The following is a 20,474-nucleotide window of genomic DNA, read 5'->3' on the forward strand; positions in this document are numbered from 1 at the left end:
CACTGCAGCGGCCCCTTGTCTTGGCTGCTGGAACATTCCTTTCAGGTAGGGAAGTGTCCTCTGTACCGCTCCTTTGTCATATGATAGCTCTTGGTGGGATCCCAGGGATAAAGGGAGTCAGGTTTTTTAAATTCAGCTGTCTTGGGTTGCCTCTGACTCCAGTCATCCTTCTATTCCCAGTGGCCTCTGTTAGTAATGCTGCTTGGGCTGCCTCTCCTGACGTCATTTTACAGCCAGCTGTATGTGCAGCATTCAGCCAACTAGCCCCCTAGGCACTGCTCCTCACATTCCTCCCAGCTGCCTGTTGCCACATGCCCTTTGGATTCAGATTTTATTTCCTCTGGTTTCATTGAGTAAACCTTTGGTGTCTTAGATTTGAAAATACAGGAGTAGGGCACATTTAGGGTTCACCCTTCTGTTCAGCAAACAGAGCCGGTCTTCTTTCAGCTCAGTGGGTCAGAGTGTCCGGGCCCACGTTTCCACCAGTGATCCAGTGGGAATAAAGGCTGCTCTGTCCCAACAGTGGAGCGGGGTTGATCCCAGGCATATTGGCTGGCTCCTTTAAGACCAGCCTTTGATACAGTGTCAGGAAAATTGTGGTTTCAAGTTCAAACTGTGGTTTTGGGAGATTCTAGCTTAAAAGGAAGAGAGCAAGGAAGCATCTCTGCTTTGGGGGTCTTTGGGAGTAAGTTTCCTTCCCTGGAGGCATTCCTTGAGTTTCATTACCGTTCTTTTCCCCTTACTCTCCTGGGGTTTCTGAGGGTGGAGGATAAGGGTCTTAAGGGAAAAAATAATCATCTCTCAAAAACCACAGTTTGAACTTGAAACTCAACACTGTGATTTGAATTCTTCAAGTCATGGTTTGAATTGAAAAGGCTTGCCCCCATGCCAGAGACCAGTTTTAATGAGGCAGGCAAGCAAAGACCTTCAGATTGTGATTATTTAAAAAATTTAATCCTAGATGGGAGAAAAACAGAATGTGGCGGGGTTATTATTCTGGTGCTTCTCAGTGGTTTGACCTGCAGCTGCGGAGACCTGCCATGTTCAGGAGAAGGTTATTACTGGTGGCGTCAGTCTTGACTTTGGAAACCAGAGTGCCTGCAGCTTTTTGTTTCCTACAATCTTGGGTATATTCACTCCGGATTGAATTCCAGCAATCCTTTGGAAACTGACATCCTGCTGCCACACTCCCACATCCCCTCTTAAAACCATTAATCACCTCTCCCGGGGTGAAAGGTTGCCTTTGGAGCTTTGCTGCAGCCAGCTGGAATGGCTCCTCTCCATGTAGGCGCTGATGAGCTCGCCTCACTCCCGGCCTCTGCACGAACGGACCTTTGGGAGAATAATAGAAACACTGACTCATCACATGACCATTTGGAAGGGTCACAAGCCAGAGGCCTCCTTTCTACAGCCAACAAAACTTGAATCCTCCACCCTTGGTGGAGGGTCCCTTTTGTTACTGAGCAGCCACAAGCCACAGAATCAGGGAGGAAATACTGAGGAACCATATGGGCCCAAACTGGTCCTTGAGGATGAATGATTTTAAGTGAGCAGCTCTCCGGGTCCAAAGTTTGAGAAGCCTCGAGGTCACACAAACCAAAACAAAACAAACAGAAAATGGTGAAAACCAAACTGAAGAAGTGAACTTGGTATGACAAGCAAGGTGAATGCTATAAGGTCAAAGAAACAGGAAAGAAATGTCAGGGGCTATTTAGAAAGTTGTTTCTTTCAAAATTCACCAGTAGGAATTTACAGATTTAAATATCCTGGGCTTCTCCTGTTGAGGGTAGGTAAGGATTTTCTTTATACACAAAGTTACATCTTGGTCATTGCGGCTGCCCACTGACCCAAGTCTTCCAGACTTACATGGTGAGATGGAGGGGCTGGAACTCCATAAAGTAGTCAAGTTCAGAAAGGAGGTAGCTGAGGTGTGCTGGAACATGGGAGAAGATGGCATGAAGGGTGACAGGTGTGTAAAAAAAAAATGACCTGTGCAAATGTGTTGAGAATTTGTGGGTAGCTTCTAGATCCAGGAAGACAGACCACCTATTTGACACTGATGGTGGTCTAGATAGGAATGATAAGGATGGTGGTGTGATAGATTTTGCAGGCTCGAATGAAGGAAGGTTTTTCTGTTTATCCCTATTTAATAATTCAGGGCTATGGGATTCCGCTGGTGGTCCGTGGCTAAGACTCCACACCCCCAAAGTAGGGAGACCAGCTTCCATCCCTGGTCAGGGAACTAGATCCCACACGCCACAACTGAGACACAGTGCAGCCAAATAAATATTTTTTAAAGAATGATTTCAGGGCTAGATTTCTGACTGTGAGGCCACTGACAGTGGGCATTGAAGCACTTTGTGAGTGGTAGTGAGGAATGCAGTCTGAACGGCAGAGGGGGAAGTGCACCTTTGGATGTTTAACATAAAGGAAAGATGCCCTAAGACTGAGCGTCCTCAGGACTCAGAATGGACATAAATATGGAAGTAGCATTCATCTTCCAATACAGAGTATTTTGGCAACCTATTAGCTGAAAACATCTTGCTCAGATGGGTCAAACTAACATGATGAGCTTATTTAGTCATTAAGTCATGTCCGACTCTCCTGCGACTCCATGGACTATAGCCTGGCTCCTCTGTCCACGGGATTTCCCAGGCAAGAATACTGAACTGGGTTGCCATTTCCTTCTCCAGCAGGGTGAAGTAACCACCCTAAATTGAACATCTGCAAAAACTCAGCCATACAAGTTCAGGTAAGGAGATCGGCTTAGCAGTTTGTGTTCATTAACAACAAGACATGACAACAAAGAGCACCGGAGGCTTCCCTTTACTGTAAATTTTATGTAAGGAACTGACAGCATCATTGGGTTGTCAAAAAGGCCAAGTCATATCAGGCTGTGTTAATACAAGTATGGCATCTGGAAGGGAGGAGGCAAGAATCCAGACCACTGTTGGCATTGTGTTCATTTGTGGCCACCAACGTTAAGGACCTTAGTGACAGGCTGAGGTTGCCAGTGGAAGGGCTACTGTACAGGCAGAACCAAAGGCAAGGGGGTTATTTAGCTGGGAAGGAAACACTTCCCAACAAATGGAGTTACTCAAAATTGGATTGGGCTGCCTTCTGATAGGTAGTGAGACCTTCATCCCCGCAAGTGTTTAAGTAAAAGCTGGACTGATTGGGTCTGGGTACGAGGGGGAGGTTCCTGCCCAAAGCTGAAGGTAGAATTTAGTCAGCCTTTCAGCTTTCTCCCGGCTGGATGATTCTGATTTACGTCCACCACCTGCTCACCTCCCTGCCTACCATCTCTTGACTAGCCTGGGGCTGAAGGGGAAAAGGGGAGCCTGTGGGTTCAAGAGCCGCTAGCGCCCCCAACCAGGGAGCAGGGTAACCCACTGACCCGCGCACCCAGGGAGGGTTAGGGTGCAGGTAGGCTGCGGGCTAGCCTAGAAGTGCCCAGTGGCGAAATGGCCCAGCGTCCCACCTTCTCGCATAGCACAGGTATCTCGGGCTCCATCGCGACCAGCAATTCCCGGGGCGCGCAGCCTCCAGCCTTGTTCCCGGAGTCTCTTTCCTCCCCGGGCCTCCGTCTGACGCCCACAGCCCTTCGCAGGAAGCCGACTCCCAAACCCAGGCAGGGGGTGTGGGCCGAGGACGAAACCCCGCCCCCAGGGGTCCCTGATCTTTGCCCCCGCCCCGGGCTCCGCGCCTCCCCAGGAGGCCACCGGCGGGCCGGCGGGCGCCGCTGCCTTTTGTGTGTTTCGTTTGGAGGTGCGAGAGACCCCCAGCCGTACGCCGCGTCCCCTCGCGGCCCCCGGCGCCTCCCCTCGGCGTCCCCAGCCCCCCTGCTCGGCTCCGCGTGCCAGCTCGGGGCTCGCTGGTTCGCTCCCCGCGGCGCCAGGAGGAGGGGCGAGGGCCCGCAGCCCCCTCCCCCGCGCGCGGCGCCGGAGCCCAGCCGAGCCGGGGGGACCCGCCGCCGCCGGTCATGTGGGCCGGACTGCTCCTCCGGGCCGCCTGCGTCGCGCTCCTGCTGCCCGGCACCCCGGCCCGCGGCTACACCGGGAGGAAGGCGCCGGGGCACTTCGGGGCCGAGAGGTAAGCGCTCCGCACCCCTCCCCTGCGCCTCCGCCAGAGCGCTACCGGCGCGGGGCCGGGAGGCGCGGAGGGGCGTCCCGGAGCCGCGGGTCCGGGCACCCCCTCCCCGCTCCCCGTGGCACGGTCGGCGCTGGCGAGCCCGGGAAGTCGGGACAAAGGGACAGCAGCTTGTGGTCCGGGCGGGTGGCCGTCCTGCGCCCCTGCCGGGGCTGTCCTGACTGGGATCTGGCGGGAGACCGAAGACTCCGACGCTAGGTGAGCCCCTCTGAGTACCGTGGGGCTCGGATCCATGGCCAGGGGGCCGGGGACATACCAGCTGGTCTTCGGACTGGCGGACTTTTCGCTCCCAAACGTGCCCGTGGCTCTGCCTAGGCAGTGCCTGGCCTGCCCCGCAGCGCTGACCGCTCCGCTGCTGGGGGCTTTGCCCGTGTCCCGGCTCTGTGCCCGCCGTGGACCTTGGAACCGCCGGGGTCTCTCTAGGTTATGTTTCGGTTTCTGCCAGTGTGCACGCGGGCGGGGGTGGGGTGTTTGTCCCTTTGCTCTTCCCCGATTGATGTCTCCCTCCCCTCGTGTCTCCTCCTGGGAGGGCCGGGTCGCCGCAGGCGGAGCGCGTGTGTGCGTGATGCTCAAAGCGAGGGAACACGGTGTCAGCGGGCGGCCTGGCCCACGGCCACGGCCTCGGGGGCGGGAGGCGCGCAGCGGGGCGGCCCCGCCGGGCTCGCAACTCGCACGTGTGTTCTGCAGCCACCGCCAGTTCCCGCTCAGATCCGCCCCGCTCGGCCGGCATGTCAGAGCCGTGCTGCCTGCCACCTGTCTCCCCGTCACCGCCTGCCCTCGGCCCCTGACCACCTGAGGATGAGGCTCCAGTGGCTTCCCGGGCATCCTTCCATCCGCCGCTCTGGTGGTCCCCCTGTCCCTTTGAGAGCCCCATCTGAGGAGCCTCCTTCTCAGGCTGCTGCCATAATCTCTCCCGCGAGGGCAGCGGGTGAGACATCCCTGCCGCACCCCCCACCCCCTTCCAGGGCCCCTTCTTGTGCGATGACTTAAGAGAGGGAAAAAGCTTTTGGAGGCTACAGGGACAGTTTTCTGCAGACGTTTCTGTTCTGCCCTGTGCCCTGAGTTTCCCTTTCCAGAACATTTGTCACTTTTGACACAGATTATTCTCCAGAAGAGCAGACTGTCTTCCCATCCGTGCCCCCAGTGCCTGCTGCACGTCCTGGATGCTCTATAGACTGCCTATTGCTGTTATTTAGTCTCTAAGTCGTGTCCAGCTCTTTGGGGTCCCAAAGGCCCCAGAGGAATCCTCCAGGCTCCTCTGTCCATGGGATTTTCCAGGCACGAATACTGGAGTGGGGTGCCATTTCCTTCTCCAGGGAATCTTCCTGACCCAGGGATCAAGCCTGCGTCTCCTGTACTGGCAGGTGGATTCTTTACCCCTGAGCCACCAGGGAAGCCCATAGAGACTGGCAGTATATTCCCACCAGTCTTCTGTCTAGGGTAGAACACTGTTGGGGGAGATTTCTTGTCCCTATTCTGTTGGACTAGGATTCCTAATTCAAACTAGGCTGGACTTCATCATCCTCTGCCCAGCCCAGAACCAGTTCTTGTCATCGTCTCTGACCCCTTCCAGGCCCATGCATATGCCACTCCTGCCTGGAACATTCCTCCACTCCCACCGGCTGCCCTCATTCTCTCTCCAGCCTCAACTGAGGAAACCACTCCTGTGCTCCCCGGGCCCCCCTCGCCTGTAACATTGTGGCACTTGTTGTTATACATGGTTCCTTGTCTGCCCTTTGAAGGTGGAGGAAATGGCTTGTTCATGGCTGGACTGCCTCGCCTCACCCAGCCTTGGGTAAACTGGGTTCCCCTTCAATCCCTTGGGCAGCCCACCGGCGCCCTCTCCCCCTTCCCAGAGATGTCACCTGGGGAATGACATTTCACCATCTCCCCCATCTTCCGTTGTTATCCCTTCTCAACCTTGCCCTCAACTGCCATTAAGCACCTACTATGTGCCAGATGCTGCCCTTGGTGCAGAGTTGAGCGCAAAGATGAAACCCCTGTCCTCAGGGTATGGTAGGGGAGCCAGGGAATGAGTACGTCAACAAACTAGTGAGTATTGGGTTGGCGAAAAAGTTTAAGATGTTATGGAAAAACTGGAACAAACTTTTTTGTCCAAGCCAATAATTCAGTGTCCCAGGAAATAAGTGTTATGAAGCAGAATAAAGTGAGGTAAGGGTGCACAAGTAGGGCCTCTCTGAGAAGGTGACTTGAGCAGAGAGAGTTTTACAGGAAAGGGGGTGCTGTGTGTGTGTGTGTTTGGGGAAGAACCTTCCTGATAGGGGAAACTGCAAGTGCAAAGGCCCTGCGGCTGTTGTCCCTGGGGTTCTTCATCCATTGCAGTCTTCCCTTCTCAGCTCTGAGGGCCTTCCTTGCTCGGTGTCCACGTGACAGGCATCTACAGGCAGCTACTGTCTGTTCTCTTACAACCTGGCCTTTGTCCTGCTTCCAGGAGGGACAGACCGTGTGGTCATTTTTCTTTGGAAACTTCTCATTGTCCGTTGTGGGTGGAGGTGGGGGTTTCCAAAGTGTTGATTGACTGACTGACTGACTGGCTGGGAGGCTTCCACTGCCCAGGAGATGAATCCTCCCCCGACTCCCAGGACAGAACACGGAAGGTACTCTCCTCTCTTGCAGACGCCGGCTGGGCCCGCACGTCTGCCTCTCGGGGTTCGGGAGTGGCTGCTGCCCTGGCTGGGCGCCCTCCATGGGCAGTGGGCATTGCACCCTGCGTAAGTGCCTCTCCCTGTGCCCCAGACGTCCTCCGCAGCAGGGTGCGCCTTCCCTGGGCTGGCCTGAGGGGCAGAGTGGGCGGCTCCAGCCCCGACTCCCTCCCCTGTGTTTCTCCTCTCAGCCCTCTGCTCCTTTGGCTGTGGGAGTGGCGTCTGCATCGCTCCCAACGTCTGCTCCTGCCAGGACGGAGAGCAAGGGCCCACCTGCCCAGGTAACTGGGGGCGCGGGCCCTGGCTGATGGGAAGAGCTCTGTTTACACTGAGACTGTGCCAGGCACTGGGCAGTTGTGCCCTAGCGCATCACTTTCAAACAACCCTATGAGGTAGGCATTCTCATTCCCATTTTATAGATGAGAAAACCGAGGCGCAGAAGCTAGTGGCTCGCCCAGGGTTACGTGGCCAGTAAGTGGCAGAGCTGCATTGAAACTCAGTCCTGTTTGCCTCCAGGGCCCCCTTCCCCACACAATTTAGGAGGAGCCGGGGGGGGGGGGGAGGGGGGGAGTGCCGCTGGGACTGCCGCATGGTGCATGCTCACAGGTGCAGTGATTGTTTCAGAAGCTCACGGACCCTGCGGGGAATACGGCTGTGACCTCACCTGTAACCACGGCGGCTGTCAGGAGGTGGCCCGAGTGTGCCCCGTGGGCTTCTCCATGACCGAGACAGCGGTTGGCATCAGGTGTACCGGTGAGAGGCCTGGGAGCAGCCTGGAGGGGCGAGTGGGAAGGGGGTCTCCTCCGTGTCCTCTGAGGCCAGTCTCCCAGAATATGCTGGAGTGAAGCCGAGCTAGGAGCAGCTTGGAAGTCTGCAAGTGGGCAGGTGGGCAGTGAACACAAGGAATCTGCCCCTTTGGCTATTCCACAAATACCTATCAAACATGTCCTAGGGACCAGGAACTGACCTGTGGTTGGGGTTATGTGGGCGGTCTCTGCTCATATGTTGCTTCAAGATATGGTGCAGGGAGATGAGTGAGGCCACTGACAATCCCACCTAATGGGACCGTCACCGGAGGAGTGCACAGCGCCAGGGCCCACAGGGACACAGGGAACTGGGGCTGGAGGTGGGCTGGACCACAAAAGGCTCCCTCGAGAATGTGACCTTTGAACGATGAGGCAAGAGAAACTCAATAGTTATTTTGTAAAAGTATTATTTGTTCATGATTTTAAAAATTTCCTACAGACCAAGTCTGTTACCTTCCCCATAGATGCTACTGTGACCAGCTTCTTACTTGTCTTTCCAGAGAGCTTGAAAGCCATCCCCCGCCACCACCCTTGTGCCTTTTTAACATTTTGTGAAAATAAACATTTCTTCCCCTGAATATAAAAATAAAAAATAACTTACTTTGGAACATTTGGAAAGTAAAAGAAGGGTAGAAAGGTGAAAATAAACATGTCCCAGAAGTTCCTACCCAGAGATACTTGTTACTAAAATGAAGTTATTTTTTTTTCCTGCCCTTGTTCCCTTGGTCTACGTGTGTGTGTATTTGGGAGTGTGTGTGTGTGTGACTGCGTGTCAGGCATGCCTCTCCGTCTGTTTTATAGGATTGGGATTATACCTTATCTATCACTTCGGTTTGTTCTTTTTCTCACTTTGTGCTGTGAGCAGGAAATATTAGTAGTCCTTACAACATCACTTTAATGGCTGCAGATCTGGCTGCTGTAATCTAAGTACCTGCTTCTCTGCTATCCATCCTTAGCTTGTCTGCAGTGTTCGGCTGCTATGAATAATGCTGCAGTAAAGTGGCTTCTAGTCGGCCTCTGATTATTTCCAGAAGGAAGACTATTGGGTCAAAGGTCCCATGAAGGAGTTTTGGTGCTTACTCCTCCCCCACCCCTTTCCCCGCCTTTTTCGGAAGGTTCAAGTATTTTCCAGACACATTTATCCTTGCAGAGGCAAACTGGACTAAGGAAAAGCCAGATTTGACCAATGGCAAAGCAAGTGCAGGGCCGGGGAGTCACAGGGGTAGGATCGGGTGAGTCAGGGTGGATGTCTCAGAGGAAATGGGCATAGTCCCAAAGGTGCCTGCCGTGGGAAGAGCAAGAGAGGAGAATGGAGGGGACCAGGAGGCATGGGGGCTGGGGGTGGAAGGGAGACTCAGGTGGGCGGAGTAGACTGGAGTGGGAGGAGCTGACCTCGTAGGTCCCTATGGTTCTGAGATAGGAAGGGATGCTTTGAAACTGGCTGGGGGGGTTTCTGTCTTTCAGCCCCTTCCCCCCCAGGCTTGAACCTCCCCATAGCACTATTGGCCCCCCTGGACAGAAGGCTGGGGGCTCCTTTGTGCCCCACAGCTGAACCTTAACCCACCACCTCTCCAACTCAACCTCCCACCAGACTGCCCCCCCAACTCCTCCACTGTGTTCCCAGTGCTTCCTGGAAGCTCCACTCGACAGCCCCCTTCTTGATGCCACCTGGTCCTCTTAGCCCTTGTCTCCTCCATCACATGCCTGCTGTGGGGGGCAGTCCCTGGTGGGGCACATACATAACCCCTGCCCCACACTGGCCTCTCGTGGATGTGCGTCATGACTCCTGTGTTCTCAGGCTGCAACTGTCTGGAGAGCCAGCACCGTGTCTTGGTCACATTTATATCCTCGACAGATCCCTTCCAGGTCCACTGCATGCCAGCGGTGCTGCACAAGAACTAAAGGGAATTTAATCAACCTTCCTGCCCACTCCCCTGGCCTTTTTGGGGTTGCCTTGCAGGTGGGACTGTTGGAAATGGTTCTATTTCAACCAGTCTCTCCCGTCATCTGTTCTGTGTGGGTCAAAAGAGGCCTGGCCCCATGGCCTCTTCTTTCTTGGACTGGGTGTCCCTAAATCCAGAATATTTACCTAGTGACTTCTTTCTCCCTGGAGTGTCAGTGGGGCATGCCCCATGTGGGCTCAGGGTCCTCGTGGGATGCACTCCCTCCCCACATCCAAAACATGTTCAGAGTGAGCTGTGCAAGAGTGTTTCCTCTCTCCCCAGACATAGATGAATGTTTAAGCTCCTCTTGCGAGGGCCACTGCGTGAACACAGAAGGCGGGTTCGTGTGCGAGTGTGGGCCGGGCATGCAGCTGTCTGCGGACCGCCACAGCTGCCAAGGTGAGTGGCTCTGGGAGGGGCATTGATGCTGCGTGCTGTCGCCACCACTTTTAGGCTCTGATGTTGACCTCGAGGCCCCTCCAGGCCCAGCCTGTGCTCTCCAGGCAAGACTGCATGTCACCTTCTCCACGGTCCTCTAAGCGAGATGCTGCTCTCTTTCTCTGTTTTTTTTTTTTTTTTCCTGCACCTCTTCGCATGTCGGACTTTAGCTCCTCAAGCAGGGATTGAACCCATGCCCCCTGCATTGGAAGGCAAAGTCTTAACCACTGGACCAATAGGGAAGTTCCAGGAGATGGTGTTCTTATCCTCACTTTATGGATGAGGCTTGCCCAAGGCCAGTTGACAGCAGGAGGAGGGGGAGTCAGGTTGCATGTCTGACACTAGGACCTTTGCTCTGGACCACGACTCAGCAGAAACTGCTGCTGCCATTATTGCAGGGTCGGGGGAAGGGGAGGGAGAGGCAGAGGGAAGGGCCAGGGGCAGGCGGAGCAGACTAACCAGAGCGAGGAGGCCACTGAGATGGGGAGGGCTGAGGGGTCGGGGCTGTGACATACTGGGGCGTGTTACGTGGGAGGCCATGCTGTGATAGTCACCACCTGCCCCTGTGCTGGACCAGGCTCTGGAGACACACAGCCAGTAAGAAAGCATCCTGTCCTTCAGCGCCCCACCTGATGGAAGGGGAAGAACAGTGAGCTTCTTCAGTGAGGTCCCCATGGCTCTTCTTCTAAGGGCACTAATCCCATCATGAGGGCCCCACCCTCAGGACCTCATCTACCTCCCAAAGGCCCCACCTGCTAATACCATCACATTGAGGGTTAAGGCTTCCATACATGAATTTGGAGAGAATGCAGTTGAATAGCACTTGGTCATCAATCTGATGAGTGCCCTGCCTGCCTCTCCCCAGTACGTGAACAGACACACATGTGCCCTTATAGAGATAGAAGGATAAGAAATTCAGGGACTGTGGGGGTTAATAGTTATTCAACTCTTGTGTTCCAGGTACCATGTTAAGTACTTAACACACATTTTCTCATTTCATCCTCAGAATTGTCCTATGAAGTTGGTACTGTTTATTTCCATTTTCCTGGTAGGAATAGTGAGGTTTAAAGAAATTAATTTGCTCAAGATCATATTAGAGCTGAGATCTGAACCATCTGCTCCATCTGCTTTTCCCCCCTCAACAGTCCCATCTTGAAGATATTTCCACATCAGGGTCAACAGATTTGCTTTATTCTTGTCAACTGCTGCCTAGTGCTCTGCAGTGCAAATATCTCATAGTTTACTAACTCTTCTCTTATTGATCGGAGAAGGCAATGGCAAGCCACTCCAGTACTCTTATTGATGGATATGCAGATTATTTTCAGTTTTTTCCCAATTTCAAACAATGGCTTGGGGAGGCTTTGACAGAGGAGGTGGTATAGAAGCTGGGTTTTGAGGTATGAATAGGAGTTTTCCAGCCAGACAAGATGAGAAAACATTTTGAGCAGATAGAACGTGCGTCAAGGAGGAGGCCCACAAGAGCGCGGTGCCTTTGGAAGATGGCCAGGATTTAGACCAAAGTAAAGGTGAGGGGGAAGCAGGGAGCTTGGAAAGGCAGCCCTGGGCTCATGAGCTATGGTGCAGCATTAGTACTTGTGGGAGCCTTGGAGAGATTTTAAGCAGAAAGTGGCTTGATCAGAGGTACCCTTCGGTCAGAGCTTCCTGGAGGCTGTGTAGAGGGTAGCTTGGGAGGAGCACAAGGAGAGGCAGAGAGACACACAACACCGTTGTTATCCTCCAGACCAGAGACAAAGGTGCCCTGGGCTAGGATGTGGCAGTGAAGGTGGAGAAAATTGTGCTGGTCCACGGAGAACTTAGGAGTTGACAGACTGGATGTGGGTTTTGAGGCGGAGAGGCGTAAAGAGTCTGGTAGCTGATGGTGATGAGAGAGGTAGGTAGAGAGGACTGTATGTTTCCAAAACCCCACGGGGAAATGAGCTCCAGCCATGTCCTGTTCCCTTCCAGACACTGATGAATGCCTTGGGACCCCCTGCCAGCAGAGATGTAAAAACAGCATTGGCAGCTACAGGTGTTCCTGTAGAACTGGCTTCCATCTCCATGGAAACCGGCACTCCTGTGTAGGTAAGGCCAGGGACCCTGTTGTCTTCATAGTTAGTTGCCAATCAGGAAGACCGACAGGGTGAGCCCAGGGACAGGGAAAGGTCAACAGTCTGGACCTCCTTGGTTCCCTGGAGCCTGCAAGCGCTTGAGCCTTTGCTCAGAGCCTGCCTTTCCGTGGGGTTGGCGTGGCTCCTAATGGAAGACCCTGTCTTGGACTTTTCCTGGCCACATGCCACTTTCATCCTGTATGTTTCTCTTCCACCCTCTCCCAGATACACCCCAAGGATTCCTCTCTGCTCACCCATTTTCTTGGCTGCCTTTGCTCCCCTTGGTAAATAAAGCACGTTATGTCTTGGTTCCTCTGGTTTAGAAGGAGACCCCTGTTTTCTCAGCCCATTAGCAGAAATTTCCAGAAAGGGATTGGCATGTTTGGCTTGAGCTTGGCTCATGGGTTGAAGGTGGGGTCCCATGGGCCTGAAAAAAGACCTTGTTCTAGCAGAGTTGGGTGTTTGTCCTGAAGCCTGCCCTGAGCAGTGCAGTGATTTTTTTGAGACTCTTTTTCAGAAGGGCCCACAGCACCCGATGTCCAACACTGGAATGGTGGAGGGTTTGAAGCCGAGATTCCCAGTGAGGGCCCATCCCCACCAGCCAGCACTTAATCATTGCTGCATAGTGCTGGAGTGTGAGTCACTGGTGCATCCATTAAATGCCTACTGAATGTACAGACCTTCCAAGGGGATCAGCACTAGACTTCAGCCCCATTCCCAGACATCTGAGTCACGTCATCGCCCTGGGGCAGGGAAGGACCCCATAAGAATATGGCAGGGAGACTTCCCCGGTCTTTTGGGCTAAGAGATGGAGGAAAGATGACTTGGTAGCCCCAACAAGGCAGCCGTCGGTAGCGAGGCTCTCCCGCAGATGTAAACGAGTGTCGGAGGCCCCTGGAGAGGAGAGTCTGTCACCATTCCTGCCACAACACCGTGGGCAGCTTCCTGTGCACCTGCCGACCTGGCTTCAGGCTCCGGGTTGACCGAGTGTCTTGTGAAGGTGAGCGCCTGGCCCCGCCCCCGGCTCTAGGCCCCGCCCCCACCTCCCTTCTCTCTCCCTGAGCCCGGGAGGCAGGGTGCCTCTTCCTTCCCCAGGAACTCTTTTTCAGTTCATCTGTTATTTGCGCCATCGACCTTTCATACTGTCTCTTTCCTCTTTACCCAGTCTTTCTTTTATTTTCCTTTCACTGTTTCCCCAGCCCTACTGTTTTCCCCCAAATAGTAAAGGGAAAAAAACCCACCAAAAAACAATCAATGATAGAGAAGCCTTTGATGTAGGAGTCCCAGTAACCTGAGCTCCTCGGGACACTTTGGACGGTGTGGGGTCAGTTCTCTGCCATGCTTTAACAGTGTTCCTGTAAACGTCTGTGTAATATCGTGTCAATGTCCAAGGTGTTCTTTCTAGTCCCGGGGCCAGTTTTCCATGGTGTGACTGCCCGTGTTGGGCTGAACTTGGCCACCCAGGTTCCCCTTCCCTGCCCAGCCTGTTTTCTCCTGGGAGCACTCTGATCTGTGACTCTGCCTTTCTCCTCTTACCTTTGCCCCACATTAGCCTCCTCTCTCTCATGTTGGTCAGATCTCTCTTCCAGACTGTTGGGCAGTTGGTGTCCATCTGCAGGGAAATGTGTACTTTCCTAAGCGTGTATGTGAATGTGTGTGTGTTTTGGGGGAGGCAACATCTTGTAAGCTGGCCTGTTTGGGGTGGGACTGAAGAGGACCCTGGGCTCTTCCTTCTCCTGAGCCTCAGCATCTCCTCGTGGGAAGCCCCATCTGGGTTGGGGAGCAGGGGACACATTGCGAACTTGTCGGGACAAAGTAGGGAAGGGTCATTCCTGGGATGATCCCTGAGGGCTTCAGGGATCCCGAGTCTCCTCTGTGGCCAGCGAGGAGGGGAAGGGAGAAGACTCTGATTTGGCAGTGGCCGAAGCTTCTGACCGCCAGCATCACCAATTCGTAACTTCAGTCTGCTCGTTTGGTACTTTTTCGTCAATCTTCTCTCCTGATTGTCACTGCAGCCCCATTAGTCTGAGGTTGAACTGGCGGTGTTCGACCCATCCTGCTGATGAAGAAACTGACCCAGAGACGGTCAGTGCCTTGTGACAGTGGACACGAGTCCACGCCCCGCAAATCTCCTCTTGCCCCTGCTGCCTCCTTCCAGATCCTTCTGTGTTTCCGTTTCAGCTTTCCCCAAAGCTGTGCTGGCCCCGTCTGCCATTCTGCAGCCTCTGCAGCACCCTCCTAAGATGCTTCTGCTGCTTCCAGAGGCAGGCCGGCCCGCCCTCTCCCCTGGGCACAGCCCTCCTTCCGGGGCTCCGGGGCCCCCGACTGGAGTCAGGAGCGCACGACCACCACCTCCCACGCCTACACTGCCCACATCCTCCCCTTCTGCCCCGACGCCACTGCTGTCCACCCCGGTGGCCACCCCCGTGCCGCATCCCTCTCTGCTGGGAACCCTCAGATCTCCCGCACAACTCCAGGAGAAGATGGCGGTGACGCCTCCCTTGCCCAGGGGCCCTGAGACCACACGGCTGGTGCCAGGACCCTCTGCCTGTTGGCACCTAGGGGCCACGTATGAGTCAGGGAGCCGCTGGGCAGAGCCTGGCTGTTCCCAGTGCCGGTGTGAGGTGGGTGTGAGGGGTCCTTGGGGTTTCCCTGGTCTGGTGTCTGTGGCCTCGTGGTGGCTGGAACTTCCGTTTCTGCTTCTAGGATGGGAAGGTGACCTGTGAAAAGGTGACGTGTGAAGCTGCTTGCTCCCACCCGATTCCCTCCAGAGATGGAGGGTGCTGCCCATCGTGTTCAGGTAGGAGCTGGTCCAGGGAAGGCTATGAGTTTCCTGCAGGGTCCTGCCTCTTCCCTTTTCCTGCCTTTCTGCAACTGAAAGACAGTTATCTAACTTTGATATATCACCTGAAGGGTGATCCCTGGGCCTAGCCCCCAGAGCTTCTGATTTAGCAGGTGTAGGATAAGTCCTGGGAATTTGCATGTCTCACAAGTTCCCGGGTGAAGCTAATGCTGTTGGTCCAGGGGCCACACTTTGAGAACCACTGGTATCTGTGTTCCCAAGGGGAAGGTTTCATCTTAAGGACATCCTTTTTTTGAGCTTTATTCATTCATTCAGCAGGTTTCTCCAGACCCAGCCTGCAGTCCCCTCCCCTGCCCCAATCCCCCTCCTAACTGCAGGAAGAGTAATTGTTCATAAGTTGTATCACTTTCCTGATTCCCTCCCACTATCTGCTGACAATTTTTAAAATTTGCTTTCATTGCTGTTAGATAAAGACCTCAAATCTTAACAAATCCTTCAGCAGAGTGCTTTAAAACTCACCCTTCACAAGAATTTCGGGCTTCCCAGGTGGCTTGAGTGGTTAAAGAATCTGCCTGCAATGGGGGAGATCTGGGTTCTATCCCTGGGTCAGGAAGAGCCCCTGGAGAAGGGAATGGCTACCCACTCCAATATTCTTGCCTGGAGAATTCCATGCACAGAGGAGCCTGGTGGGCTACAGTCCATGCGGTCAGAGTCAGACACGACTGAGCAGCTGAGCACACATGCATGCACGTGAATTGCTGGGGATCTTGTGAAAATGCAGATTCTCGTTCAGAAGATGTAGAGAGGGGCCTGAGCTGCTGCATTTCTATGACCCTCCTGGTGATAAGATACTGATGCTGCTGCACTGTGAACAGCAGTGAAAAATTCTTTCTAAGGGTGACGATGAAAATGCAGCTGACTGATTTTCTTCATGATGATTGCGATCTTTTACTGTGTCTCTACTGTGTACTAAGCCCTGAATGTCAACTGCTGTCTACATTACATCTGAGGTTGCGGCTCCTTCCAGGTTCCCTGCAGGGCATGTGGTGGTGTTTCCATTTAACAAAAAAAGACAGCCGAGTCCCAGAGAGGTTAAGTGAGACATCCAAGTCCAAGGCCACTCAGGTGATAGGCCAGGTTTGGAACCTGGGGCTGTGGCTGCCTTTCTTGCTTTATGGGAATAAAGGGCCATACTTTCAACACAGTTCTGGGCTTATCAGACATGAGTAGGACCCTCCCAGGGCACCGTAAGTGGGTGTCTCCTGTGGTTTTCCAGGGGTCTTAGGACCCCGCAATTCTGAGTACCTAGATCTGGCCACTGCTGAGGCATCCAAGCCAGTGAGAGAAGGTTCCGGGTACGTTATGCCTGGAAAAGGAACGAGACCTCCAGCTTCCTCTCCTTTGAAGAGGTTTGATGCCTCCACTCCTGTTTGTCTTTCAAAGGCTGTTTTCACAGTGGCGTCGTCCGGGCTGAAGGGGACGTTTTTTCACCTCCTAACCAAAACTGCACCATCTGTGTCTGTCTGGTGAGCATCCCAAGCTTCCTGAGGCCTCTTGGGTGTTTTCTTAACCTTTGGGGGTTTTAGAGGAAGAGGGGAAGACGGGATGTTACAGGCGAGCTCGTTGAACGGAGGGAGAGCTCTCAGGCTGTGGATCTGGGTTGGAACTCGTCACATTGAAAAGCGTGGGGGATGGGAAGGCGGTAGTCTCGGTTCAGAGAGGCTTCTGCTGAGCAGAAAAGAGCCAAACAGGCAAACAGGGTCCATCTGTCTGGGAAGGGGAGGGGAGGGTACTCCATCGGAAACTTCCTACCAGGGAGGCTGTTTTTCTCTCCAGGCAAAATATTTGCCGGCACAATAAAGGTGTCCACACGGGGAGGGAGAAGGCTCGTTACCAGACTCAGCTTGTTAGTGTTTTGCTAGAGGCAAGTGCACTACAAGAATAGTTATTAAGCTCCTACTATGTGCCAGATGCAATCTGGTGCTGTCCTGAAGACTGGCTCACGAGCACCCAGTGTGCACAAGTCTGGGGGCTTGGTACTTTCCATCTAGTTCCTCACCTGAGGCTCCTGGCAGCTCTTCAAGGGTGGCTTTACTGTCCCCATTCTACAGATGCAAAGACTGAGTCTGGGAGGTGACAGAGCTGGAATTTGAGCCAAAGTCTGTCTGCATCCAAACCTAGGCTCTGCCCACCAATCCTCACTGCCTCTGATCATCTTTAAAAGTGGCCCCAGCCTGGCCGGGATGACGGGGCTGCAGTGTACCATGGGGGCGGGGTGGCACATGGACCACTGCCACCACCTTACTGAGCCCTTCCCATGTGCCACACCCTTGCAGTGACCAAGCACTTTTGTGCTTGATCGCATCTCACATGATCCTCAACAGCCCTGGCTCTTCTCACAGGTAGGGAGACAGAGGCTCAGAGAGATGATATGCTCTGCCCAAAGTAGGAGGAGCAGACCCTGGGCCTCAGGTCTGGCTGACTCCAAAACTGGGGGCCGTTTTTTCGTCTTAGCTTCAGTTTTTGAAAATTGAGTTTTAAATTTAATTCTCTGGCCAATATCAGTGACTTGGTTCAAAACTCAGATGCACAGGAACGTGGAGTAACCTCTTCCTCACTGCCTAGCATCCTTCCAAGAGCTTCCGAATGCTATAGGAGGGAATGGCATAGGGGGCAGTGCCATGGGAGGGGAAAGTGCTGTGGGGGACAGTACCATGGGGGGTAGTGCCACTGGAGGAATGCCATGGGAGGGAATGCCATAGAGAGGCAGTTCCATGGGAGGGAATGCCGTGGGGGGATACCATGGGGGTAATCAAAGGGGGGCAATGCCATGGTGGGGAAGTGCCATGGGGGGATGCCATGGGGAACAGTACTATGGGGGTCTAGGCATGTCCATTTTCATGAGGAAGGCGGCTTGCTCTGCTCTCTGTTCTGCCCCTCGTCTTGGAAAGGGGGATATTGGAAATGAACCCCATAATAAACCCTGCTACTGGGTCCCTGCCTGCGTCCCTTTGTGTCCATGGTGGCATTTAAAGGTTTTGGATGGCTTCCTTTAGGAGACTTTTGTGTGGGAGAGGAGTCCTGTGGGTGGTGTGAAATAGGGAGCGAGCTGGTTCTGACGGGCCTGATGGTCCCTCCCCCTCAATGCCACCTCTCACCTCCCCAGGCTGGAAACGTGTCCTGCATCTCCCCCGAGTGTCCCCCTGACCCCTGCCAGGCCTCCCCGAAGTCGGATTGCTGTACTTGTGTCCCAGGTAAGGACGGCATGGTAGGTGGGGGTGGAGGGGTGTACTTTGAGTACGTTTTTTTTTGAGGGGGAGTAAGCACATGAGTTTGAGTGTACTCCGGGAGTTGGTGATGGACAGGGAGGCCTGGCGTGCTGTGATTCATGGGGTCGCGGAGAGTCGGACACGACTGAGTGACTGAACTGAACTGAAGCACAGAGGCTGAGATGGTTGGATGGCATCACCGACTCAATGGATATGAGTTTGAGCAAGCTCCGGGAGTTAGTGATGGACAGGGAAGCCTGGTGTGCTGCAGTCCATAGGGTCACAAAGAGTCGGACACGACTGAGCGACTGAACTGAGCGCAGGAGAGAGCAGGGACATTGATTTCTGCTTTAGACACTCAGATTAAGTGAAGCATTTTAGGGTGCTGTTTTTTTTGGCTGCACAACCTGGCATGAGGTATCTTAATTCCCCAACCAGGGGACCAGGGATCGAACCCATGCCCTGTGCATTGGAGGGCAAAGTCTCAATCAGGGAAAGTATGGTCCCTTGGACCACCAGGGAAGTCTCAAAGTGCCGGTTTTAATTGAGCACCTACTGTGTACACAGCAGTTTGGATGCTAGGTTGGGCTCAGAGCCTGGCCTGCCCCCAGACAGGGGTGGTGTACTCAGTACTCACAGGAAGGGGTTTGGGTCCACCTGGCATGGCTCTGTCCTGACACTGGGAGGGGGTCTCCCTTGCCTCACTTTTGAGTTGGTTCTTTGTTAAAATGTGCTTCTCTTTTCTGAGATGACCTCCTGGTTGTCACTGCTGGCTCTCGGCCGCTGCTGTGTCGGGTGTTTGCCAGCTCTTGATCTCACTGATCCCTGTGGTGCAGCCCTGAGGGAGTACTAGTCACAGCTCCATTTTATGGATGAGGAAGCTGAGGCTCAGAGAGGTCATCACTGCCCAAAGGCACATGCCAGTTGGTAAAGGAGCAGAGCTTGCTCTCAAGTTTACCTGCCTTCAGAGCTAGTGTTCTTATTAAACACTGCTTTTCCTCTTAACTTTTGAATGTTTTGATATTTTTAGTTAAAACATTTTTTTTTGAATAGGCAATATGCTCCCTTTGAGGTAGGAACTGTTAACCCCATTCTACAGATGAGAAAACTGAGGCTTAGGATAGCTTAAGTATTTTGCCCCTAGCGAGTTGAGAAGCTAGGATTTGAACCCAGTGCTCTCTGACTGAACCCAGGTGGAGCCTGGGCCGGTTTTTGAGGTTGTTTTTTTACCAGCAGGGGTGAGGGATGTTCAGATAAGAGGTTCTTACTGAATCCTCCCCAACGCTATCCAGGGAATGATGGCATTCCCAGACCTGCTGCAGGTGTCTGGGGCCCTCTTTTTTCATTCATTCTTTTCTCTTATGCTTTTAAATTTTTAAAAAAAATGTGGATCATTTTTAAAGTCTTTATTGAATTTGTTACAGTATTGTATCTGTTTTATGGTTTTGCTTTCTTGGCATGAGGCATGTGGAATCTTAGCTCCCCAACCAGGCATTGAACCTGCTCCCCCTGCGTTGGAAGATGAAGTCTTAACCACTGGACTGCCAGGGAAGTCCCACTTACTCTTTAGTTATTCAGGGCTTCCCTGTCTTCTTGGTTAAGGACCTTATTTTGTATGTGTTTCATTTTCCATCAGTTTTTAAGCACTGATCTAATTTTATTAATAGTTGAGGGTTCAGAGGGTAGCAGTGGTTGGGCTCTTGGGTTTGGGCATGCCATGGGGTATTGTGGGGGTGCATTTTCTTCCCAGAGACCCCCTTACCTGTTTCTTTAGCTGCCCAAAGACCTTGAGCTGCCTCTTCCTTTTTCCTCCACAGTGAGATGTTATTTCCACGGCCGGTGGTATGCAGACGGGGCTGTGTTCAGTGGGGGTGGTGATGAGTGTACCACCTGCGTCTGCCAGGTAGGGGGCTGAGTTGGTGGGTGATGGGCAGGGGCACAGGACTTTCCCAGGAGCCCTTGACTGGGAGGAGACCCTGGACAGCAAAAGGGAAACAGGCAGGAAAGAGACTAAAAGGACCTGAGCATTCCCCAAGGCCTTCCCGCAGTCTCCTTGAAGGTTGTCCTTCAGGGTTGTTATCATAGACCACCTACTGTGCATCTGGGACAATGCTGAGTCCTGGGGACACAGCCGAGCACAGGGCAGCCTCAGATCCCTTCATCAGGAGGCCCACAGCTAGGCGGGCAGTGGACAGGGGGCCGGGGCTCTTAACCAGACTGTGGGCTTCAGGGAAGCCTTCTTAGAGGGTGGGGTGCTAAGCTGAGACCTGAAGGGTGGCAAAGACTAACCAGGTG

The 20,474-nt window shown here is 53.6% G+C and overlaps 1 protein-coding gene across 2 annotated transcripts in view; it reads left to right on the forward strand.

Annotated features, from left to right (window-relative positions):
- Positions 1-3,851: 3,851 nt before the first annotated feature.
- VWCE (von Willebrand factor C and EGF domains) overlaps positions 3,852-20,474 on the forward strand; it is a 32,231-nt gene continuing 15,608 nt past the window's right edge. For both annotated transcript variants that reach the window (XM_055415796.2, XM_055415797.2), the window contains exons 1-12: positions 3,852-4,092; positions 6,787-6,881; positions 7,004-7,093; positions 7,437-7,565; positions 9,844-9,960; positions 11,965-12,081; positions 12,979-13,107; positions 14,289-14,731; positions 14,814-14,907; positions 16,354-16,436; positions 18,077-18,164; positions 19,997-20,082. In XM_055415796.2, the coding sequence (XP_055271771.2) occupies positions 3,983-4,092; positions 6,787-6,881; positions 7,004-7,093; positions 7,437-7,565; positions 9,844-9,960; positions 11,965-12,081; positions 12,979-13,107; positions 14,289-14,731; positions 14,814-14,907; positions 16,354-16,436; positions 18,077-18,164; positions 19,997-20,082 (1,581 nt within the window). In that variant the 5' untranslated portion in view covers positions 3,852-3,982. The remainder of the gene's footprint in view (positions 4,093-6,786; positions 6,882-7,003; positions 7,094-7,436; positions 7,566-9,843; positions 9,961-11,964; positions 12,082-12,978; positions 13,108-14,288; positions 14,732-14,813; positions 14,908-16,353; positions 16,437-18,076; positions 18,165-19,996; positions 20,083-20,474) is intronic.

Source organism: Moschus berezovskii, chromosome 25 (assembly GCF_049115385.1).
Source record: "Moschus berezovskii isolate FMDL1 chromosome 25, NW_MosBer_1.0, whole genome shotgun sequence".
Taxonomy (NCBI): Eukaryota; Metazoa; Chordata; class Mammalia; order Artiodactyla; family Moschidae; genus Moschus; species Moschus berezovskii.